The sequence below is a fragment of the Agelaius tricolor genome, unplaced genomic scaffold (genome assembly GCF_023055355.1).
Source record: "Agelaius tricolor isolate 1412-34295 unplaced genomic scaffold, bAgeTri1.0.p SCAF_1, whole genome shotgun sequence".
NCBI classification, from domain to species: Eukaryota; Metazoa; Chordata; class Aves; order Passeriformes; family Icteridae; genus Agelaius; species Agelaius tricolor.
Genome location: NW_027269261.1, coordinates 65,725,121 through 65,751,348, shown reverse-complemented (window position 1 = coordinate 65,751,348; position 26,228 = coordinate 65,725,121). Strand labels below are relative to the sequence as shown.

At 42.7% G+C, this 26,228-nt stretch overlaps 1 protein-coding gene across 2 annotated transcripts in view; it reads right to left on the bottom strand.

Moving 5' to 3' along the window:
* MAN1A1 (mannosidase alpha class 1A member 1) overlaps nt 1–23,598 on the bottom strand; it is a 140,400-nt gene extending 116,802 nt beyond the window's left edge. Inside the window, exons 1-2 of one of the 2 annotated variants that reach the window (XM_071437815.1) lie at nt 23,038–23,598; nt 22,685–22,956 (exon numbers count right to left, since the gene is read on the bottom strand). In XM_071437815.1, the coding sequence (XP_071293916.1) occupies nt 22,685–22,956; nt 23,038–23,275 (510 nt within the window). In that variant the 5' untranslated portion in view covers nt 23,276–23,598. Of the gene's footprint in view, nt 1–22,684 lie in introns of both variants that reach the window. The other variant, XM_071437807.1, reaches the window with a different exon arrangement.
* Between the last annotated feature and the right edge of the window lie 2,630 nt (nt 23,599–26,228).

The window sequence follows — 26,228 nt, the reverse complement described above, 5'->3', positions numbered from 1 at the left end:
TCTAAACAAGTCTGCTTTTATGTACTAAAGTTAATTTAACCCTTGGGTAGTATCTCTTCCAGTGCTATACAAAGCATATTAGTGCTTTACACAGTATTTTTCTTATATATCCAAATCTTCCTCAGCAATAAGCAGACATAATTGACATAGAAAATCATAAGATGGTTAATAGTTCATCAACTCCATGTGAGTTTGGGCAGAACTGTTGCAGGCTTATGGAGAATGCCTCTGATCATGTTTTCATGACAGTCAAAAGAATCAGATGCTTAATTATACAAGAAAATGAATGCAAAACCATAAAGCTGTTATGAGACAAAACCAGCCACCAAGGATACTAGTGGTCTGTTCCAAACATCTCCTGGCAGTGGAGGATACAGAAGAAAAAGAAAAGATACAATTAAGAGGCATGAAGATATTTTCCTCAATGGAAAGGATGAAAAATGGGCAACAAGATAATAATAAAGACATTAGAAAAGTAAGGATTGTTCCTGAATGACTTTGTAAAAGACAAAAGGAAGAAATGAAACACACAAGCAATTAGGTTTGTTACTGAAAAGGCAAACACTCAAGAATCATTGCCAGAAGATGCAGAAACCTAACAGGATACTGAAGGATTTGAGAGAGCAGATGGTCAGAGAGGCCCAAACTTCATACTGCATTTCCTAAGCTGCTAACAAAAAGTGTGTCAAATGCAGTTTTCACAGCACAAATGGAACATAATTTTAGTTTGCACTACCTATAACACAGATAATGGCATGATGACTTTTATTGGGAGATACCTTCTAGCCAACACACCCAGTAGAGACTTTATATTCTAGAGTCATGTGGTCATGATTAAGGTTGGAAAAGACTTCTAAGGCCACCAAGTCCAACTACTAACCCAGATCTGCTAAGGCCACCAATAAAATATGTCCCTAAGCATCACAACTACATAGCTTTTAATAACCTCCAGGGATGAGGGTTCCCTGGACAGCCTGTTTCAATGCTTGACAATTTTTTTGTGACAAAGTTTTTCCTAATACCCAACCACTGGTGCAACTTGAGGCCGTTCCCCCTTGTCCTATTGCTTGTTACCAGGGAAAGAGTAACCTCACCTCACTACAGCCTCCTTTCAGTCAGCTGTAGAGAGTGATAACATCCCCCCTGAGCCTCCTTTCCTCTAGGCTAAACAACCCCATCTCCCACAATGGGAGAAAATTTTAGCTTTCACTGCCATCTAAATTTACACTTTCTCAGCATATACTGTGCCTCACACAAATATAAGCTACAATAAAAAAACATAGAAAGTGTAATGCTTCTCCATAATACAATGCATTCAACAGCTACCTGTAATTTCTGACCTTTCCTAAGAAGGAACAGGAAAGCTAGCTACAGAGAGAAAGGAAAAACTGGATGTGACTGCTTTCCAGACACTCCTTTTTTTTTAATTCTCTTGCTTTTTTCAGGCAGGTATGTAAAACCACACAAGTCTCCCAGAACCTCTGTTGATTCTTCACTTGCATTTCAAGATTCCTTAAGACAACTTAATGTAAACTACAATACAGATGAGACAAAGTCCTTGCTCTCCCTCAAACTATTTTGGACAGTTCAGCCTAAAGTTGAAGCTTTAGGGGCTTGGAACTAGGTGATTTTTAAGGTTTCTTCCAACCCAAATCATCTTATAAAAATAATCTAGGGAGTTTGCTGCAGCAAAGATATAAGATATAGTTCAAAGAGAAACATAATTATATGGCAAAAGTGAAAAGAAAACATTCAAATTCTTATAATAATTTAAAAAAAAACCTATGTTAAGTCACCAAGCTACAAAATGGTTGGTAGAGTAAAGCCAGGGATGAAGTTTGCTGTTGAGAATCTACTTCCCATGTTTATAAACAGCTCTCCCTCAACACACGGAAAACAACCAACCAACCAAACATATACAAGCAAAAAACACATCAACTTCACTTGCTATGGATAGAAAGATGAATTTGACAAGCCCCTCGCAGGCAGACTGATGGCTGATGAGTAGAGCAGGCAGGGACTGAGCCTCCCCAGCAGCCTACTTGACAGGTCCTGTCAGTTTTCATTTCTGCCTTACTGCCTGCCCACGAGCAGCTTTTGTAAATTCTGAAGATTCTACTTTTGGGTGAAGCATTTTTTGAAAATAAATATATTGTTCTTCAGTCTCACGTTTCTTCCTTAAATCTCAAATTTTTCCACCAGGAATGTTCTCTACCCAGCTCTGGGCTCAACCCCTTTCCCAAGTTTATTCTTCTTTCCCAGCTACCAAGTCCCCAGATCTCCAGTGCAAACAGCCGCGGTTATCCCTATAGAAAGACTTCAGGAAAACTCCAGCTACATCTACAGTTACATAAACATCGAGGTATGTGTGAACTGTGTTATTCTGCAAGCTTTTTGGGGGTGCGGGCGCAAAGAATTACAGACTGCCAGACTGTGAGCGCTGCCAGGCTGGAGGCGCTGTGCCGAGATAATAGCAGCGAGATACCAGCACCGCCCCGGCGTGCGAGATGCTGCCGATAACACAGCGGGAGCAGCCCACACACGCACGGCTCACCCTTCCCTGCGGCACCCCGACAAGGCAGCGAGGGACAAAGGGCAGGCAGGTGGCAGAGATAACACACTGCCGGCTTTTGACAGGATGGAGGCCAGCGAGGAAAGCAAAACCAGCCTGGTTAACTGCGCTGAGGATGACAAACGGAAAGAGCTTGGAAAGCAGAGAACGGGAGAAGGGAATGCAAGGAGAGACAAATGGGGTGTTTGAGGGCACATTATCAATGCAGTGCGTGCTCTCTCTCCTGCAGGTGAGGGAACAGCTAGAGAGGATCTCCTGAGCTCTTCAAATATGGAGCAGACCTTTCCCCAGGTTTATAGCTCATTTGGGGAATACTAATGGAACTCTGCTCATGAAAGTTATGAATTCTGTTTGTACCATTCTGAAACAATGCAAATAACTTTACTCAGGACCTTTTTTTGATTGTTTTTCCTGTCTCAAAAATAGATTTCTCCCAGGCCAAGGCAGGCAACAACCATTCCAGTTCTCAGAAGATACTCAACACAAAAAATGACTGCCAGATCAGTCTAAAAGGCGTATCTACTACGGTTTCCTACCCCTAACAAATGCTTATGAATAGTCCAAACAAATAAACATTTCCTATGAGTAATAAGAGTGTTCAGAACTTGAGAGTGGAAGACTTTTGGAGCCAGATGTGATGCTTGCATGATTAATAATGCCCAGTAGAATTTTCTTCCACGAAATTACTCAACTGTTTTCTGAGCTGGTTTGAATTTTTTATACTCATAACATCCTGCAGAATGATCTCTACAGCTCTGCAACATAGTGTGCAAAGAGCAGGTTTTTCCTGGTTTTATCACCTAGTAGTTTCATTTGATGTGCCTTATATTTGACAAACAGGAATATTTCTCAGAATAGATGTAAATAACACCACTAAGTACACCATAAAAACTGATGTCTTACTCTTACACCTCTTTCTCCCAATTACAGTGCTTTCCTAAAAACACAGACTCCATTTAATCTTAAAGTTTTGAAATAAAGTATGCTTTTATTATTCATTTTGGTAAAGATTGTAGTAGTGGAGAACATACTTGACTGAAACGTATGATATACTCCCTTCTAATTATCTACTATTTTTGAATTCGAAGAAACTAATGTGCCTTAAATCTTAGTGCCTGCATTCAAAGATGGGGAAGAAATTCTCATCTTCTCTGAAATACTTCATTAGATCCATCCATAAGAACTTTATATAAAATTGCCATGTGTTAGCATAGTATCCAGTTTTCACACCATGTTTATGAGCAGCATTTTTTAACTCTCAGTGATGAGCAGTTATCTGCCTATGATCTCAGTCTCTACACATTTAACTGATTTCAGAATCAAATTTCAGAAATCCAGAACTTTTAACTTTTAAGGATTCTAATATAACATTTAGCATGTTAAATTAACATGCCTTAGATGTCCAAGATGACAGTTTAGGACAACAGAGGTTTCAGTCCTTCTAAGGATATAACATTTCACCAGAAGTACACAAAGCTCCTTTTTGAGCACAGAAGTTGAACACATGAGCTATTGGTACAGCTGCTTACAATCTTCTCAAAACTGCAGTATGTTTCATTCCTAGAACTTATTCTTTCACAGTATCTCTGTTCAAAACTGGAAGAGGAAGACATAGTTGTTGGTCTGATACTACTTTTTAACAAATATGTGAAATGTTTTACTCCAAGAATTTGAGAAAGATTTTTCAGTTCTTCCAATGCTCTTCTGCTGCTGTGTTTGGGACTAACAAAGTAAAACTACATAGGTTTTAAAACAAAGTAAAACTACAAGGTTTCTATCCAGTAATGTCCACTTGAAAGAAAACTATCATAAAAAAAACCCCTCCTGACACATCTGTTAAGTTTGTTTTCTCTGCTCACTTTCACAAAATGCTGAATCATATTTTCTCCACATGCAAAAGAGAAGACTGACCACACACAGAGATCTCATCTGAACATTGTGGCTTGAATCTGTAATTAGCAATGGTTTTAGGTTGTTTAAGTTTGTTTAAAAACCAGGACACAGTGGAAGGGTCTGACATCATTTGTTTAGAATAGGACACAATGTATCCTAGTTGCTTCCTGTTAATCAAAACAATTCATCATTCCCCGTGTCCAGTGATTTAGGGCTGCCAAGCACATGGAACAGCAAACTCGTATGTATTGGTGTCCTGATTCTGGCTAGGATGGAGTTAATTTTCTTCTCAGTAGCTGTACAGTGCTGAGTTTTGGATTCAGTAAGAGACTAACGTTGATAACACACCAATGTTTTCGTTGTTGCTAAGTGGTACTTATCCAAGTCAAGGACTTTTCAAGTTTCCCAGACTCTGTCAGCAGGTGCACAAGAAGCTGTGAGAGAGCATGGCCAGGACAGCTGACTGAACTGGGCAAAGAGATATTCCATACCATGGAACATCATTCTCTATAAAAACCAGAGCACCAGGACTGCACCCCATGGAAGGGACCCATGCTAGAGCAGTTCATGAAGAACAGCAGCGTGTGGGAAGGACTCCTGTTGGAGAAGTTTGGAAAAGACTGTCTCCTGCTGGAGGAACCCCAAGCTGAGGAAGAGTTTGAGTAGTCTGCCCCTGAGGAGAAAGGAACAGCAGAGAAAATGTGTGATGAACTGGCCACAGACCCCACTTACTGTCCTCTCCACCACTGGAGGGGAAGGAGGCAGACAAAATTAGCAGTGAAGCTAATCCCAGGAAGAAAAGAAGGAGGAAATGTATTCTGAGATTTGGGTTTACTTTTCATTACCCTAATCAGATTCGATCTCCCCATGTTGAAGCTGTTATGCCCGTGACAGTGACTGATGAGTGACCTCTCCCTGTCCTTCTGTCTACCCACAAGCCTTTCATTCTATTCTCTCTCACCTGTTCAGCTGAGGAGGGGAGAGACAGAGCAGCTTTGGTGGGCATCTGACTTCCACCCAGGGTCAACCCAGCACACTCAGTTAAGCATATTTGCAAACTTTTAGCTGACATGGTTAATTGAGAGTTAAAAAATTAACCTGCAGTAGTTAAGGAAGGCAACAAAGTACTGATGTGAATATTGCAGTGGAAATCTTATTGTCCCATCTGTCAGTCGTAAAAACAAACAAGGCAACTCTATCACTGCCTTACCCTGATGAACACAAGAGACTCATTTCCTTGTATTCTACTTGTACCCATTAATAGCCTATATTCTTTTAAGGCTGTCATTTCTTTGAGGAAAAATCAGCTTTGAGCTCGGTCCTTTTACACGTACTAGTGCAGTAGCTTTGACAAGAGCTACTAGGCAGTGTGTTCATCTGCTACTGACTCTGAAATAGGTCACTAACCATTGCCCCAGCTACATCAAAGCAGACCCCTCCAGAAGTGTCACACCAGTCAGGGCCCACAGCTGGAGTGCTGAACAGCCTGGAGCTTTTCATGTCCCATTCAAGAGCAGTGAGATGTGGCAGGAAAGCCTTTGGGCTGTACAACACAGGAGAGAAGGCTTTGCTCTGGTGCGTGGTACTACTGGAACTGGTCTCATACCACGGCCTCTGGCCAAAGATGGAAAGCCAAAGAGTTGGTGCCACAATACACCACTAGAATTAAAATATTTAGCAGCTCAGGCTTTCCATTTCTCTACCTGACTTCATGCCTACCTTTATATATGATGTCTCTGCTACTCGCTAATAATAGGTAATAACCAGATGCCAGAGCAAGAAACTGTCAAGCTTAAATACTGAGCAAGTATTTTACATTTTTTGAGGAAGTTATAAAGTCAGCATCAAAAGTCAATAATGCCTGCTGGTGCAAGTGAGTGCTGTAATCAGACTGCAGACTAAACCCAAGGCAGTTTCAAGCAGATTATAAAATGAAGGGTCTGCAAGAGGCAGCACATCAGAAATACATCTGTATTTGAAGTTCTGCGGCAGAATTAAATAAACTCAAATTCAAAAACTACAGTCTTCCAAAACACATGCCCTGAAAAGCTTGTTTAATATTTGCAGTCTAGTGCCTTTTTCATTGATTTAAAGAGATATTGTTTACTGCTTTCTTTTGGAGGAACAGCAGTCTGTGTGGAGCATCATTTGCTATGTTTGAAAGTGACAGATACAGCCATAAAGAAAGAAAGCCACTTTCACAGCAGTGCTCCCTCTAATTCTCTGTCTTCATTCTCAACACTAATGATGGGACATTAGAATGTTTCAAGAAATCATTGGGAAATGCCAGTTCCATGCCATCATGTCACAGTTACCTTACAAGGTAGACAGTGGGAGAGTTAAATACCCCACCCCTGATGGAGGCATCTTTCAGTGATTCCATCTCTTGGAAGCAAACTACTGTAATAATTTGTTCATGGAAGGTATGTTTTCTAAGATCAAAGTGGACTACAGTTTTAGCTTGGCTTTAGTCCACATTTACAAAGTAAATAGAGGTATATATGTTCAACCTATGCCCAAATTTCAAGGAAAAGTACAAATATTCCACAATCTTCATTCACTTTCAGAAATATTTGCCCCCTCTGCTCCAAAAGGCTTGGCACCAGGTGCACGTGCCATGTTATTCTATGAATAACACCAGCACACACACTGTGACTTCAGGGACAGATGATTTTTCAGTGGTAAAGTGTGTGCCAAAAAAGCAGTGGGGTTTTGGTGAATTTCCTTCCAGCTCTGATCTGGCAGAACCACAGCTGGTTAGAATTTTAAGTGTACTGCCAAAGTCCAAGGGAGAATAAAAAGAACATGAGTTTTTGTGCTGATCTGGGGAAAGTGGTTGACTGTACAGATCTTAAAAGGTCATGAAAAGGCAAAAATCTTTTTTTTTCCCTCACAATACTTATTTTCCCTACTTTTCTGTAGAAACAGAAGCAAGTGGGTTTAGAGACAGATGCTAAAATAAATTAAATTCTGCTGTAAAACCCCAAATTATTTCTAAATTTGTCTAGAGGTATTAGTGAGGTCATTGCTACTTCAATAATACTAACCATCTCACAAAAGCTGGAGAGCACGAGGAAACTGAGAGATGTCCCAAAGTGAGAAATTAACTATGTGAATTAACTGTAGAAATTAAATTCTTGTCAAGTACCTTGTAGAAAAAGCTGATTGAGACCTGCTGATAAGAATTTTCAGTAAGCTGTAAAGTAGTGAATAAAATTTGTTTTTCAGCACATTCTAACTTGCAAGCAAATACTGCTGTTGCCCAAAGAGGTCTATATTTAGTTAGTAATAGCCCTTCTGAAGACCAAAAATATTCTTTATCCCCAGCATTCCAAAGGGTGAAAGGCAAAATATATGAATTATACAACATTTAATCAGAGCCCATATAATAGTCATCAGTCCAACTTTATCTACAGCTCCATGCTAAGTTTCAAGAAATACCTTTGATCATCTGAGCTAAACACTTCCTCCCTACTCACCAGCCAAAACAAGGGCATTTCCCAGGCTTCAGTCTCACAAGCAGGAACAGCTGTGAAATACTCACACTATAGAAAAGCATGCTGTGTAAAAATTACAATTTCAGTTTACTTCTTTGGCAATAATTCCATGTATCAGGGTATGAGCTTTTTCTTTAATCTTTTTTCACTAACAGACATATAGATTTATATATCCAGACACATACAAATCTTCCTCCACTCCAAACGCTCTTAAATGCTGATTTCCTTGGTAAAATGTGTCACATTCACAACATTCCCAGTTACTAGGTTTTAAATGAAGGATGAGCAAGTTTGCCTGATCACATCAGAAAATTTTCCCTCCTTCTTATACATAACATCTTTGTGGAATTTAGTAAAGTCCAAGAAAAGGCTGAAGTTGAAATTTGAGCGAGACTGAGGGGGCGGGGAGAAGAAAACATAACATGTAACAAATTCCCTCTTGTTTTGATTAAAGCATGTACAATGCCACCCAGGATGCTTCCTAGAAATAGCATATTTGAAACCAGATATTACAGCATAGCAGGAATATCCAAAAGAAATTATGAATAAGTTATTATCTTCCAAATAATAGGGCATTCACGGCCTGCAGAAGGTCCCCACATAACACAGGATTAAGGGCAACCAAGTTACCAAGCACAAGAGAATCATTATTGGTGATGCTGCAGTAAAATCAGCCACAAAGTTCTCAGGGAATGTTTCTATATGTGGACACAAGGTAGGGCTGGTAAAACAGATACTTCAGTGTGTTTGGCATTGAGGCAGCTGATCACGTCCACATTTATTTACACTGCAGTGTTCACTTGAACACAGGGACTTTTAAAGCTGGTTTGGAGACTCGTCTTTGGCATCAGCCACCAGTCCTGTGCCTTCCTTAGAAAACATACATGTTTTGCAAACAGTGGCAGGAATCTGAAGTGAGAAAAACTCCTCGTGAAAAATAAAGAATATAACTGGCATAACAAAAATACTATGCTCAAACAAAAGGTAAGGAAAAACTCAGTAAAACCCCCCCCCCATTAGAGAACACAGTAATGGGTAATTAGCACACCATGAAGCTACTGCAGAGGTACTCTGAAATGCACACATGTAATACCTTGCAGTGCACTACTCTGTGTTTAAAATAGCTCCATCAATATTTGTGTCCTCTAGGTTCTTATGATCAAGACTACAGCTGACCAAAAAGAAAATGTTCTCTCAGTGCCCACCAGGTGACTGTTCATCTAGAAATTTCTTTTCACGTGCAAGAGATCAAAATGGTGTGATTTCACTAGTTTAGACTACAGGATCAGCCTTATGTAGGAAAATGCTGAAACTTTGATTCAAGTCACTGATCAAAAATGTAGAAGTGGACAGGTGCAGCCACTGGTCATGCTATGGATTACTAAACATCCAAAATAACTTTCTTTCTTGATGAAATGAAACCTCCATATTCAGGTACAGTAGAAAATAGTCTAATGAAAATTAAAATAAGCCTAAGTCCTCTTTAAAACCTCAGAGCCTTTGCTCAAACTTACTCAGTTCCTACCAAAAGTACTCATTATAGGTTTTTAACAGCTACCTTTTCACACTTATAGGGCCAAATAAAAACCTATGTGTGGTCACTGTTCCCATAACAAAGGACCATAACTGTGGGGCAAAAGGAAGGTTATATAGTCCCTGCTATAGACAGGAGGAGCTTTGCTTCTCACATCACAAAATCAGAATAGGTATATCAAATTGAAGGGATGCTCATGTATTTCTATAATGCTGGAAACCAACCCTTTTAGAAGTGACTAGAGGGTCTGGACACTGAGCATGTGGCAGTGTAAGGAAAGACTTCATTTTCAAAACCAAGCTTCTGTAAAGCCAGACCTCTTTATGATGTCAAAAGTGACAGAAAATCAAATGCTGATGAGTTGAACTCTTCTGAATCCGTGTGTAGTTCAACAGTACAACCCCACTGTAAAAATATTTACAGTTCCTCCCCCATATTAAGTCACAAAAACCAGAAGGAAATTTAATTGAAAAATACATGTTTATAAGCTACCCTTAAAAAAGAAATCAGACAGAACCGTGCTTTAAACCTACTTTAATAGCATCCATGTAAGTTTTAATACAAACTCCAAACCTAACAACTTTGAAATGACTCTGTTAGCTTTCATGTCCTTAGTTTCATATTTGCATTGTATAAACATCAGGTGACTGATATTTTGATCAGAGGTATGCAGAGGAAAGATACCTCAAAACAGCACACAGTGTGCTAGTCACCCATCCACAGCCACATCTTTTTTTTTGCCACAAAGTGGCAAAAGCTGCAACTAAGAGCTTTGTTTTCCATCAATAGCTAGTATTTCAAAAATTCTAATGGCAAGTCCCTGTCTTGTCCCTTAACCAAATCTCTTTGTCCAGTAAACATTTCCTCATCTTTTTAAATACAAAAAATATCTGCTGAGCTAACATACAGTTGCCTGCTGGGCTTCCCCAGAGAAACAGAGAGGCAGCAAAATAGCCAGGAAAGGCTGCATTGGCATTTCCCTCCACCACCCCAACTCCCAGGATAAAAGCTTGCTTCAGAGCAACTGATGCATGAATGAGAAATGTCTAAACCCCAAGTCTATTTAAATTAAATGCTAGACAGCAGAGATTACAATCCTGAAAGAACTGCAGAAGGCAATGTAAGACCCTGAACTTGAGAGGAATTAGCTCAGTTTCTTCAGGGACCTGATCTACAGGATCCCATGGGAGAATCCCCTGTAGGGCTAAGGTGCCCAGGAGATCTCATTGACCTTCAATGTGCCACATCAGGAGAGGAGGGTGGCTGCATAAGGAGCTCAGGTGGAGGACAAACCTCCAGGGAAGAGGAGAGAAAATGTGGGGAGATGTCCAACAGCAGCTCAGAAACACTGGCTGGGCACCAGGGAAGAGGAAGCCAAAACTCATCTGGAAGCTGCCAGAGGACAGGAGGTGCCTTTACATCAACAACAAATGAAGGACCAAACCAAACAGGCACTGGTAACTGAGGAAAAAAAAACAACAAGGAAATTCTGGGGAATTACAAGACAGCTTTATTCCAAACCTTGGGAAGGAAATGGAGCAGAACCTCCTTCACTCTATTTCCAGGAATATGAAGGACAAAACCTTTGCAAATGGTAAGGAAAATTTCCCAAAGGCAAAATTTATCAAATAGACCCAGTTACTTATGATGAAGCCACTGGCTCTGTGGATGAGGGCAGCACAGTAGACACAATTTCCCTGACAGGCTTTTTGACACAGTCCTGCCTGAGCACTAAGCAGTGAAAAAGGAATGGACAAGACTCATAAAAAAGTGGCTGGCTTGACACTCTCAAGACAGCTGTAAACAGGTCAAAGTCTAACTAGCAGCTAGCTAGGAGTGACGTGTCCCTGGGGTTCAACTGACCCAATGAGCAAACACACACGCAGTCGCCAACTCCACGTGTAATCCAAACTCCAGCAGTCAACAAGGTGGACAAGAGGGCTCCCACCTGAATGACCCCAGGAGCTGATGACCAACTCTTGAAACCAAATAAAGCCAAATGCAAAAATCTTATGCCTAAGTATATAACGGGAATTTACAGGCTAAAAACCAGCTTTGGGACAGATGTCCTGTGGGTCCTGGTGAACACCTGGTCGAACACAATAAACATCCTTGCAATGATGAAGGAGAACTGTACAGAGGGCTGTGTTAGCATGAGTGCATGCTAGTGATGGGAAGCAACCAACACTTCCCATGTGACGTTCCTGATGCCTCAAATGGAAGCCTGTTTCTGGTTTTCAGCTCCTCTGCAATATGTAGAGATATTCTTTTTAAATTATAGAGAATACAATGACCTATAAAAAGAGGCAGAGGAAGCTGGGTATGTTTGGTCTAGAAAAGAGAGGCTTCTTAATGACTTAGGGGATACCCATGGAGAAAAGGTAGCCCAGATCATCTCAGTGTGGCACAATGAAAGGAGTAAAGGCAGTGTCATCAGTTGCAGCAAGAGAAATTTTATCTAGCCACAATAACAATTCAAAAATCCTACAATAAGGGTCTTCAGACACTGGAATAGGTTTGTCCAGAGGGGCTGCAGAATGTCCCCCTGCAGAGATCTTCCATGCTTGAGTGCACAAGACTGAGCAACTCAATTTTATTTTGAAGTCAGCTCTGCTCTATGAAAGAGATCAGGCCTCCAGAGGCCCAGTGGTGAGCCTGAATTTCTCTCCTTCTCAACAACAAAATTCTATGGTAAGCAGAAGGCTGGGAAAAAGAACAAATAGGACTCCAGTGTGCATAAACCCAGACCAGCTGAGTCTCCATAATGCCTACAGATGATAAGGCTGCATATGAAAACTGTTTCCATGAAGTCTGAAAACTTTCCTAGGGGACATCTACTTTCTGAAATATTTAGATTTATATAATAAAAAAATAACTTGAGTAAAGCTGATTACTGAAACATAAGGATTTCTTTGCTTCATCCTAATGTTCTGGATTTTGCTTGCAGCATATGTAAAATTCTATTTCCAATTTATATGACAATTTGTCAAACAAAACAAACCCTATGCCTTTAACTTTTTTCAGACCACACAGAGCTTGTCCCTAACAAACTGCATTCTCAGCTACAGAAAACAGACCAATTGCACAGCATATTTCACTCTTATGTAAAACATACATATGGAGAGAGATAAGAATACATCTCTATCAATACATTAATTTGTTTTTTTAAGAAACTACATGAAGAGACATATGGGCTTTTCTTCAGAAAGGTAATTTCTTTGAAGTACACTTCTTGATCTGTGATCTTCAGCCCTTGACAAGATCACACACCTTTCTATTTCAGTCAGTTCAAGTTCAGTGCCACACTTACTCTAGAGATTTACAGAATAAGACATAAAATACCAGCCAATTTGCAGTTGGTCATAGTTCTCCCCATGGTGATTCTTCAGACGATCTCATCAGAACAGAGAAAGCAGCATGCAGTTTAGAAGTAGTATAACTTTTAAAATAAGTAACATCTATAACTCTTCTACTCTCTAAATGGTAATTAGGTTTTCTGTTGCTTGATGGGGGTGAGGGATGGAAATACATCACTGCAAATAATTAACATCTATTTCTTTTCTTTAGGCTTTAAAGAATTTAGCATTACTACCTAGGTCCAATTCAGAATATCAAGTGCAATTCTTAAAATCACAGATGGGTGGAGAACTACAACCACAGTAGCAAGCAACAGATTTCCCCACAGACAGCAGTATGGGCAAAGCTTTGACAGCAGTAGCACCATTCACTGCACCAACAGATGTCAGTGCTCAAAGGCAGTGAGAAAAGTGTGAGCAGAGTTAAAGGCTGGGTCTGCATCTGCATGTGTCTGTCACTGAATAGTAAAATTACTATCTCCTTAAGCACTACACTTTGAAAGCAAAATGGCTTTTTTTAGCTTGATATTCTTTTACACTAGCTACTTCCTTTTTCCTTGGAAGAAAGCAGTCCCTGAACAAAAGGAATTTCAAAAGGCAAAGATTCATATTAAGCAGGGAACTAAGTGAAAGAAAAGTATGCAGATACTTTTAAAAAATAGTCTCACAGTGGTCTGAATGCTAATTAAAGAAGCAAGCCACACTGATCTAATGTCATTTTACTGCAATGTTTTAAAAGCAGACACTGACTTTTAATAAATAATTGAAAAAGAGGGTTTATGTTTCCAAGCAATATGATCACCCCTACACAAGTGAGATGATGTAAAATTCTGGGAAGAAAGTATCAGACATTCTTTCTTTCTACTTTATTCATATGAAAAACACATAGAACTGCCTCTACCCTAAATTGCCAGCATTATATATCTCCATATGGGAAGTGCAAAGCTGCATACTTTTCCATTAAAACTGCAACTTCTGTTTCTACCCAGTATCAGAGAAAGAAGCTGATTCTTCTACAAGTATTTCTGAGATGTACACAAAGTCTTATAACAGCCAGATGTTCCACAGTCATCAGCTCATTCATTGCACAGAATCTTTTCAGTCCTTTGCACAGTATTGCCTACCATCTCTTCTGATTTTCACCTATTTTCTTACCTGATTAGAGATTTGCCCTTAAAAGAAAGGGTCCAAGTTTCAAATAAGTCAGAGTCCACTCACTTACTGTATTCTTAAAACAAGTTTAAAACCAAGGTACATGCAGCTTCCAAGAAGGAGTAGGAAGACAAATGGAAATAGATTTTGCACTTGTAGTTACCCTTGCCTAAGAGACCGCATATCTCAGTGTTCTCACAAGGACTGTGAATGTTTAATTTTAACAGTTATAAGAATGTAACAGCAGGTTATTCAATCTGTTTGAAAAGCTTTTAAAATCAGAGGCATCAAAATGAGCAATACCTGTATCTTCATAAATACTGGCTATAAAATCCAACCAGCTTACCGTGGAGAGTTTATAGCAAGTTGTCATATTATTTAATGCAAGCCTTTCTTGGTTACAACAGAGTTCAAACTGAAGATTTCAAGATGCAAGAAAGGCAAACTAGGAGTTTTACTACTCTACATGCCTTCCTTCATAACAGCACTGGAGCACAGCGCTCAAGTGTTGCTTCAAAAGCTTCCAAAGCTAATGATCTAAACACAGAACCAGGGAGTCTCAGGCTTTACCTGTCCCTGCAATAAAACAATGCATTTAGCAGCAGTTTAGTGCTAAAGCAAAGCTGCTCATGTGCAATCATGAATCACACTCAAAGCTCACGTTTAAACTGACCCTAATGAAGTGACACACCCGTGCTGGACACCTGCAGCACAGGTGGGAGCCAAGACAGCCTTCACCCAGCACAAAGCAACAGCCCCTGGTTTAGTGGGGCACAGGAACCAGGTCTCCACGTTCTGCTCTGAAACCTGGCACACTGTGCAACCCTGGGTGAATCAATGGACTGCTCTCAGCCCTAGAAAAGCACCCAAGTGCTTCCTCTCAACACCAAAGCCTTCTGGACTCTGCAGGCAGGGCTGCCAAGCAATAGAACTGAGGCTCAACCACAAGTCTGTAAAAAGTTTAATTTCATCTGGTTTGGGGAATAATAAGCTTCATTACTCACCAATTATGTTTTCATAACAGACTTGCAGACACGATTAAAGAGTCATGGAAAACAGCAAAACAGAAGATGCCTCTCAGAAGTGTGCACACAATCTTTATGTCACATGCTTTAAAAAGCTCAAACAACTCAGTGAAAAAAGAAAAACAAAAACCAAAAAACTGTATAATGTTGTGGATAAAGAAAATTTTCACACAAAAGGAATCAGCATATTGAGCATCTGGTACATTGCCCATATTGCTTAATTCACAGTCCCTCATCCCCCCCAGTTATTTCCCTCACTAGTAAAATCACAGTTCTTCTATAGATAACTTAGGAAGAGACCACAAAACCCTTCAAAACTGAGTGTCTAAAACCTGCTTTACACAGAGACACGTCTGAATACTTGAGTTTGTTACCAAAAAAGACACACAACCAGAGTGTCTCATCATCTCCGTACCACCTCAGGTAGCAATTTATTGTCAGAGTAAGTGCTGCACTGTTAAGATGGAGTGAACACTGAATCAAAGCCACTTTCCTGAAATATTACTCTTACTAAGCCAAATAAGTTGGGAAGACAAATTTCTTATTTGTAAATAAAGGAAACACTTATCAAGATAGTATCTTTAAGATGAAAACCACAGTAATTTCCTCTTATGCTGGCTCCCTGAGCTAGAAAACACCCCAAGCTAACCAAAGAGGAAGTTAACACACAGCAATCCTCAGAGCAGTATGTTTCAGACAACTTTAAGAAAAGGTCTGTACATCCAACAGTCACACAGGTCTTTCTGCAAGGACATTAATTATTTTCCACAAGAAGAGCTGTCTTCTGCCTCTCCATGACTTCCTTTTCATAAATCCTGTGCTTTCATTAACATTCAAAGAAGGTATCAAAGCCTGGCTGTCTACCACTCTTATTTGCTCCCTGAATGAGATAAGACCTTTTTTTTATCTTAACAGTAGATTTTAATAAACAGGTGGAATTTTTTCTGCTTCAGTTTGTCTGCAGCATAGAACTACAGCCTTAGGCAACTGTACTTACTAACATTATGATTTAGTCTATTTCTTTATATTAATTGGCTGCCATAGGCTACTACACTAGCATTAAGTACAAAATCATCTATGAGATGATACACACTATGAGAATGTAACTTCTGCTGAAGTACAGGAGATATTCCATTTTAAGCTTTATCTCACATGTTTACATCACCTTATTTAGTTCTCATGAAGAGTCCTATGTGTCTGGAATTTACATTTTGCCTTTACAGAAAGATAAAGAATTAATCATGTGCTTCTTTTGTTTGGTTTGGTTTTTCTTTTTTTGTGAAAACCAGATGTTTTTCACCCAACATTTAAAGCCTTTTTATTTCCCCAACAATTCTGAGGATCTGGTTATAAAGGACATTCAGTTACTTTTGATAAGTTTACCTGTTGAGAATACAGACCAAGCCTGAAGATAGGAAAATTAAATATTATTCTTAGCACACAGAAAACAGGTGCAAGGCTATAAAAACAAGAACCAGCAACTGGGAACACACCCTATTCCAATCAGATATGCACACAGTCATACAGTGAAACACCCCTCCCACTCATGATCCCAGTTCAAATCCAAGATCATTTGACTGAAGGGAGGCTATGAGGTTCTCACTGAAAATCCCCAAACAAAACAAAACAAACCCAAACAAGGCAGCACCTGAAACAACTCACCTCAAACAATGTCCTTCCCTAAAAAGACTCTAAGGTGTCTTATCAGGGAGAACATTAATTTGGCAAATATATACCCCATTTCATATTTTGGGGACATAAAGATACCTCAGACCATTCTCCTCCACTTTCCTCTCCTTTTAAATGCAGTGAGCTTAGTGGGGGTCCACTGCATCCACTGTGCTCAGAACTCCACTAAACCTTTTCAGCTCCCTACCCCCCAGGGCACAAACCCAACTAAAGCAAGAACAGCTTCACGTCTGGTTGGCAAGTTGATCTGGCTCTCCATAGGTTCTGCCAAGTGAGTCACTGAATCATACTCAGTAACACAGCTGAAGCTTCTCTGCATCCTGTAGTGCCATTAACCCTAAGCAAGCACTTTAACTTATTGGTTTGTGACATTTTGGATATCATAAGGCAATCCTGGCCACCTCCAGCTTACCATTTATCATATGTGACTCCCATCTTTAGGCACTTTATTCACCTCCTCAGTGACTTTTATAAAACCATAAAAAAAAACCCCACAACACAAACAGTATTTATCAGGAAGGAAAGCACTATCAAACACTTGAAAAGAAAAAGCAAATACAAAAATACTGAAGATTAAAAGTAAATAAACAAAGCTTTGGGTGAGAAAAAAACAAGATTAATTTTAAACTTCAACAAACTTAATAACAAGTATACTGTGTCAGCATTAAGGTCACAAGATACTTCAGGAAAACTTCTTTCGAAATGCATTGATTGCATCATCAGCATGTTGGCAGGAATCACCACACTGCTTACTCATTACATGTCAACTCTTTTCCTTTCACTGAATCATGTTCTTAAAGAAATGTACCATCAGGGAATGTGGCTTTTTCTGTTTGAAACTCAAACCACCCAGTACTTCAACTGCTGTATTTTAACTGTTTCCTCTCCTATGAAGGTCTTCACAAGTAAAAGTGCACTGAATTTTGGTCTACAGTAGCTGGGGCTTCAGTAATTCCTGTTTCTGTACTTCCTGTCTCCTATTTTCTGTTATGAGAAGAGGGGTTGGGAGGTAAACCTTCTGAAGTGAAATGCTTCATTCTGCTAAAGATGATTACAGTAGATAGAACCTTTGCTCTGCAAAGGTCTCATTGCAGAGATTCAGTTTTAATGGAGAGCTTAGCCAAGAAGAACAGAAACCAGGTGCTAAGACAGAGCTACTCAAAGAGATTTCATACCTTTCTTCCACCTGCTCCCTCACCACAGCCAAAACTAGCACCAAGTCAACCCTTTCATTAACGCCTTTGACTCACCAACCTGACAGAAAGTTTAGCAGAAATCCATCCAATTTCTTTCTTTTTTTTCTCTGACAGTTTTTAGCTGACTTACTGAGCTGAAGCAGATTATGGAGGGATGCAGTGAAAATCACAGAAAGTAGATAGTGGGAGAACGCAATCAAAAGTGGGATGAAGAGACTTGTTCTCCTCTTCCAATAGCAAGAAGTATTAGTGAGCTCACCTTGTCATGTAAACACCCTCATAAGGAAATAAAACTCCATCCAGCTGGCACTGGACCTTCCTGAGCAGCAGCACCAGGATACCAGGCAGTAGGAAAGCAGCTGGTGGAAGCATGCAGGAAGACACAAGGGGCCAACTACCCTTCCACAGCAGTGAGTGACCATCCATAATTTTGCCATCGCTCCTTGTTAATGAAGAGATCTTATTATGACCAAGTATTTAATGCCAAGCACATATTGGATCTCTGATTAGTGCTTTATTTCCATGCTCACAAGCTTTCTTTCCTCAAGATATTGCTGAATATCCCTGTAACATTACTGAGACTTTCATCTAAATTGCATAAAAGCCACCATAGGACTTAAAAAAGCTTCAGAATTCACTCTGCCAATGCCACCTCAATTCATTTCTTTACAGAGAGATGGGGAGGGAAGCTGCAGAGTCTGTTTTGCTGACTTGCAGCTAGTGCCCTGTTGAGCTCAAAGGACTGGTGCTCAAATTCCTCTCTGCAAGACTTGTACTACATGAACTACATGACTGCAACAGCTGAGAGCTGTGCAAGTACTTGGAGCACTGCATGACCATGCTCTTTAGACATTGATTCCAGTTTACCAGGGAGGCTTTTATCCTGAAAACATGTCCAAACAGCTCTGATCAATAATGTGAACAGTTTCCAAGCTAGTTACCTTGTACAAGAACAGCACAGCTGCATTAGTATGGTGCTCCACCATAGAGCTTGCTGTTCAGCAGGATTAATTAGTCTGGGCAGAGCACCACACTAATGTGATTATATAGCTTCTAGTACCTGAGCTAGCTCACTCATCAATTCTATTCTTTTGCTTTAAAATAAAAAGAGCTTAGGTTTTGCTGTTTTCTTAACACCTAAATAATTCCAGCACCATTTTCTTTTTCTTGGAAGAGAGAGGACTGAGACTTGGAGAAGACTCAAAATCAGATTTTTTTAATGAAAAGAATTATCTCCTGCCTTCATAGCCTCTTTACACTATTGTCATCCTCTTCTAATAATTTCTTTTGCTTGTATCAACTACCTATGCACCTGCAAGTCTTCCCTTGACATCAGGAATAATGATGTCCAGCCATAACCAACAGTGACAAAAGCAGAGACTGGAAGACATTGCACTTGAGTGGAATGGAATCAACACTGCCTTCCACTCCTTTTTTCCAGGTAGGGAACAGATACCACAGGAGGCACTTGCCACAGGCATACCAGGGACCCAAACCTTGCTCCAAGTCATGGGAGCACTGGAGGAACTGACTGAAGAATGTAAATTCTGGCAAATGCACTAATGCTGGTATGCTCAAAGCGTGCTTCATTGCTCGAGCCTCCATGAGGCATCCTGCATGAGGACAACACCCAGGCCATGCAGTAAAAAAATCAGCAGCCACAAGCAACTGACAGCAGTAGAACAGGAAGTAGTGGGGAAAGCCCCATTGCTGGCAGTGCTGCTCTTTCCTCTGAGGTTGCCTGTAACACATCAACAGAAGAGAAACAGAACACCAGCACAGCACCCATCAGTATGGCTGGTCTCTGATTCACACCCCTGCCTGCACACAGCCAGGCCCCAGTAACACAGTGGGGCAGACCTTTCCACACACACCGTGAGAACAACCATGTAGTTCTGACAGAGTGAAAAAGAAGTGAGGGTTCCCTCATAGCAAAAGGATCTCTACTTCATGTTTCCATAAGTGTTTTACTTGCTCAATAAGCATCTAGCATTTCTTTTTGGTAATATCGTGTTGGTTTAAATACTAAGAGAGGTTCAAGAACCTTTATATTTCCTTCTTGGTTTAAGTTTCACCCTGTTAATTTTTTTTTCCTAATATAAAAGAGCAAGCTGTAGAAAAAGTGGTTAAAATTTCTAGAACAAAACTTGGCTAAAAAATGCCATAGAATCACAGCATTTCATTGTTTTGTGATTCTAAGTGATATTGTACTGGCTGGACTTCTAAACACACATGTCAACTTAAAATTTAAAACAGTAAATGGACAAAGCAGCTCTAAGGTATCTCCCTTCTCAGCTTTATGTCAGCACATTAGCGGGATGGAGCCCTTCCAGAACAGAAACACAGGGAAGAACAACCTTATTTTTTGGCATTCTTTTCTTTTAAAGTAACTTGCTTCCTTCTGTAAAAAGTATCACTAAGACTAGCTTCAAATGTTGAGTTCTAGATATATGACATAGATCATACAATGCAGATGCGAATTCCAGGCTCAAAAGAGTATGAAAGCAGAAAGGTTTTTTATGTTTGCATCTCCAGCATGTAACCACTGGGCACAAAGAGAAAAACTTTTAAGGGATAATTCTGGTTTCTGTGCATTTACAGTAGAGTACAAAAGTTCATACTTTAAAAAGATACAATTTAAAACTATTTAAAGTTTTAAAACTAAGCTAAAAAGACTGCAGATTAGAAATCCATCTTGACACTAAGGTAACAATATAAAAAAGGGGACTAAAGCTTGCAAAAAGACAAAGAGAAAAGCAACAAAAAAGCCAACACATGAAACAATGTGAAGCAAGTCAGCACAGAACAGAAACACTGTTTTATTGTCAATGGAAAAATGTATTCTTCATAAAAAGACAAAAAACAAACCAGGCAAAGTACTGCAAAAATGCTAAAGCAAGTAAGGAACCAAGATGTTAAGATCACATAGTGATTTAGGAAGAAAAGAAACTCCCAGAAACAACACTTAGTATTGAGGACTTAAACTGAGGTATGAAGGAAAGCAAAGATCTGGAAAAAAAGTGCAGTTTCTGCGTCATCTCCTATGCTTAAACAGCCAAAACTCTGGTTTGGGGAGGCTACTGTGAAACTGATGCTCTGTGTGGAAGTGGAGGAGAGAGGATGGAAAGCAAAGGGACATTGAAGAGATATTGGCCATATGTTTGTAAGTACACACACGGATATCCACATGTAACAAAAGGTAACTCAGACCAGCTGGCACACAGTGGGACCAGCAGGACAACACTTAAACATGCTGCTATCTTCCTCCTCCTGTTTAGTTACTTGTTACAGTCTTCTGTACCACAGAATCATGTACATCAGGTCTGGAGCCTCATTACTTCTAAATACTTCTCCGTGGCAATGTCACATAGCTGGAAAAAGAGTTTGCTGGTATTTCTAGCTTTCCATATACCTCAGGGAGGCTGCATGACTAAACCAGAAGGCAACATACTCTCTGCACACTTCAAGATGTGGTCTGTACCGTGTACTCCTCCCGTGTACTCCTTCTCCCTTCAAAATACCTTTGCATTGGTACATGCTGCTTACGACTTAAAACTATGCTCCACGATTTGCTGAAATAGTTAAAGTGGCACAAGGACTCCAGAGCACAGAACACAACTTGATATTTGTGAGAGCTTATTACATGATGCTCCATGTGATATCACAGCTCACTTTTCAGAGCACTCTGTACAAACACACAATAAAAATAAATACTTTTAACTAAGGCTAACCAGGTTTCACAAATACTGAAATACTCTGTAGTAAGTCTGTAGTAAGCCTATCTCATTTCCATCACCACAGTACATGAAATATATACTACTAATTAATTCATAAACCCTAATCTCTGCAGGCAGCTGAAATTGTCAGTTCGATAAATTAACCAGCCAGCACTGATGGGAAGTTGAACTGTATTACTAAGGAAATTCTTCTTCTGCTAGAGGACCCTGTCAAACTCTGCCCACGACAGCATTACCTAGACAGAGTTTGGAGAATTTTTGTAGGGAAGGATTTAAACCGGTACCTGAACCAACCGAGCAGCAGGACCAAAAAAAGGTGGTTGAAGGAATTCATCAAAGCACACACAGCTCTGACGCTTTACCGCTGCAACCTAAATTGACTGTATTTGCCAAATGTCCTCAACTCTTCAGACAGCCGATACCGCTGAATAGCGAACCGCACGAACCCGAGTCAGACCGCGACACCTCTGGAGCGCTGCACCGCACCTGCGCCCCGCCGGACAGCCCCGGGCAGCTCCTCTGCCGGCAGCGCGGCACGGGCACGGAGCCGTGCCCCGCTGCCTCCCGCACCCGCGGAGGGTCCGACACCCACCGCCCGAGCCCGGGACGTCCCATGGGGAGTGCAGGCGGACCCGCGCCGCTCTTTCTCCCCGGCGTCGCCGTCCCCAGCCCTCGGCGACCCGCGAAGCGATCCCTAGCCTGCCAGCCCTGGCGGGGCTTTGCTTTCTGCCCGGGTTTCGGTGCAACAGCTGGGGGAGCCCGGCAACATCGGGAGGGAGGGAGGCGCAGCCGGAACGGAGCCGGCAGCGCGGGCGCCCAAGCGGGAACGCACCGCGGGCTGCGAGGATGCAACCGCCGCCGACCTGCGCTGCGGCTACCGAGAAACAGCCGGCCAGAAAGACCCTCTTCCCGCAAGGAGGAGGCGGCAGGAGGGCTCAAGGGTCCCCCAACACCGCCGCCAGAGACCTGTTGCCCCGCGCGGGAGCGTCGAGGCGCATCCCCCGGAGCGGGACCGACAGTCACCACCACCCACCTCTTTGATTTTCTCCCTCCTCTGCCGGACGTCAGGGTCGGCGGGCTCCTGCCCCACGGCGCCGACGGGCTGGCGGAAAAGGCGCTGGGGCAGCCCGGGGGCACCCGCCTCCTTCCTGCCGCGGGCGTCCTGCAGAAGTTTCTCCTTGTCCTGGCGGATGTCTCTGCGGATCTCCTCGGGCAGCTTCTGCAGCGTCTCCTTGGCCTCCCGCAGAGCCCGCTCGTGGTCCGCGCGGATCCGCTCCAGGCTGCCCGGCCCGCCCGCGGCCGCCGCCGCCGCCGGGCCGCCTCCGGGCTGCGGAGGGGCGCGGGGCTGCCCGCCGGGCGGCGGCGGCGGCGGCTGCAGGGCGGCCGAGTGGAAGAAGACGCCGCTGAGAAGCTTGGAGGAGTCGGGCAGGAAAAAGATGGCCCCGAAGCAGAGGGTGATGAAGGCGCTGAACACCAGCAGCAGCACGAACTTCTCCGTCAGCCGGAACGCGCCGGGGCCCGCCGCCTTCCTGCCCCCGCCGCCCGCGCCGCTGCCCGCGGGGCCGCCCAGCGTCCCCGGCCCCGCCGCGCTACCGAAGAGCGGCAGCAAGCTGGCGGCGGGCATGACCCCCGCGCCGCCTCAGCGCCGCGCTGCGCGCCCCGCCGCCGCCGCGCAGGGACCGCACCGCACCGCACCGGACGGCTCGGCTCCGCCGCCCCCTCCCCGCCTCGGCCGCACAAAGTTTCCCCGGGCGGACGCGGCAACTTTTCCCTTCCCTGCGGGCGCGCTCCCTCTGCTCCCCCGCCGGCAGCGCTCGGCAGCGTCTGCGGGGCGGGCGCTGTCAGCTCCAGCCCATGCTGCCGCCGGGCCGCCGCCGCCGCCGCGGGTGCCGCTCCCCGCTCCGCCCGCGCGGAACTGCCGGGCAGCCGGGGGCGGGGCGGGGCGGGGCGGGGCCGCCGCCGGCCCAATGGCGGGGGGGGGCGGGGCGCGGGCGCTGCCGGACCGCGGGTCCCGGGGCTCAGCCGCGGGATGCGCTGCCCTGGGCGCCGCCGGAGCCCCGCGGCCGGAGGGGAGCGGCAGCAGCAGCAGCGGCGGGGCGCGCCCGCTTCGGCCCCGTGGGCGGCGTTGGCCCGGGGCGGGCGGGTGCGCGGCTCCGAGAGATGCCGGCGGCGCGCCCTCGCGCACCCACGTGCACGCTGGTGCGCGCACACACACGCGCGTGTACGCCCGGAGGGGCGCGCGGCGGGGGCCTGCGCGCTCACAGGCGCGCACGCACTCGCCGGGGGCGCGCGCCGGGCCGGGGGCGGTGCGAGGGGAGCGGGGGCACGGCGGGGCCGGGAACAACTCCTGACCCGCCGGGTAGGACGAGCCTCTATCTGTTCTTTGCGTGAAAAACAAGGGTTAATTTAATTTATTGTTTTTTTGGTTTTTTTCTGTAGGTAAAATGCACCTTGTCCAAGGAAGCAGGGTACGTATATCTGTGCAGTGTGAAAATCCGACTTTTCATCTAAGCTCGTACGAATGAAAAGACCATCGTGTGTTGGCACAAGGAAATACCGAGTTTGATAGTGGATCAAATTGCTGCATCCAGCTCCCCAAGCATTAAGCGAGAGGGAAAGTTTCCAAAAAAAAAAAAATCGATTTATTATTTTTGCCCGTGTTACAGAGCAATGCAATAATCAGCAGGCATGTAAGAAGAATAAAATGTTGTGTCACTTTAACAGAAAAAGGGAACCCAGCCAACATCCAGGGGTTTATCTCCAACTCTTTTGGAACATACTCAGAGTCTACCTAGAGTTTCACAGCAGTTCAGCGCTGTAATCTTGAACATTTCCCCCAAAAGGTTAACCACACAGTCAGAAAGAAAACAGTGAGATATGTGGTCTCAGAAGTTAGGATGCTGAGGCTGGTTTGTTTGTGTATTTGCATGGCTTTATTTTACAAGGGATTAAAAAAAAAAACAAAACAAAAAGCAAAAAAAAAAACCCTAAAACGACAGTAGAGGGAAGTCTGTGCTTTAAGCAAGGGCAGGGAGAAGGCATTGTGTGAGCCTTAAAGACACGATTTTGAAAATGGGCTTGGCATGGAGCTAATTCTGCTCCCAGTGGAATTAAGGGGAGTTTTACCATTGACTTAATAGGAATAAAGCAAGGCTGTTGCCCAGTGCTTTTCCAAATCCCTTTCTTTAGAAGTTAGAATATGTAACAGATTAATTAAAAACAGGTTCAGGGAAGACAGTTATATAGAGTTATATAGAAATGATAGAGTGAGTCCTGCAAAATTCCCCTAAGTATATAAGCAAATGCTTCTGTAAAATTTCAGGATTATACATGAAACTGAAGGATCAGGGGCCCAACTTCATATTCAGTCAGATCAGTAATTCAATTTCGTTTTTATTCTGGTTTTCTTATAAATCCTATTTTTTCCTGAGTTGCATTTTCCCACATTTAGATGTGAAACTATTGCTCAAACTAAACAATGAGCACTCTGACTTTGACACACATTTCCCAGAAACGTTTAACGTAGCCTAATAGCTGTGCCAAGACAAAATTGTTTAGGGTTGAAGAAATCAGACTGCTTGGAAAAGGAGATAAGAATCCATGGTGATTTTAGTTTTGTTTTTGGTTTGTTTTTTTTTTTAAGCAACATTAAGGTAGCAAATATGGGGTTTAGCTGTTGAAAGACAGTTGACTAATGAAAAAGCTTCCTAAATGGTGAAATACCACTCTCAGCTTCAGCGAGCATATTCTGCTTCAGTCACTGCATATGTGGGTGTGCAATATTTCTCACAGATTCCCCTCAAAACTCATCTGTACTTATATGATAATATTTGGAGGCTGAAGTTATTGCTGAAAGAAATGCCCTCCTTCAGTATTCTGGAGTCATTCCTTAGGTTGCCATATTTCTATAGCACTTTATGAAGGGATGCAGGAGCAGAAAATACTATCACATGGGGTTATGCTCCTGTGTCTCCTAAAATGAGAGACACATCAACCTCTTGACTTCTTTTGGTGTTCATCCTAAATGCTAGGGGTCAAGTGTGGATTCATGCAAGGGGTTTCACTGCCACACTCATCACTGTCTTTGGGACATCCTGAACATAAGGGAAGCAGCAATGAGGATTTTCTATGCAAAGGTGGAAATTGTGAAATTCTCAAGCCTTTGTGATGAGATGATCATTCCTCCTTCTCTGAGCAGGATACAAAATTTTGTATGCAGAGTGTTCCTGTTGTTAGCACTTAATGTTACAGTTACCAGTAAGGTCATGTGGGAACTATTCAGTGGGACTGTTGAAGCATGTAAAGTTACTGGCATACAGAGCTGTTCACTTCGTGAGGGCAATAGGGACTGAAAGACAAAAGAACTGCTTCAACCCAACCCTGATGTACAAGTTCCTCGGGCTTTTTGTCACTAATTTACTTCAGGTGCAAGGTATTCCAAGGACCACGAAAATACAAGAAGTAGCTCAGAGAAAAACACCCTTGATTCCAAATGGCAAAATGAAGGGCTGTACAATGCTCCTTTTCAACTGGCTGTGTCCAACAGGCAGTTCAGCTATAAAGTTAAATCATGTTCG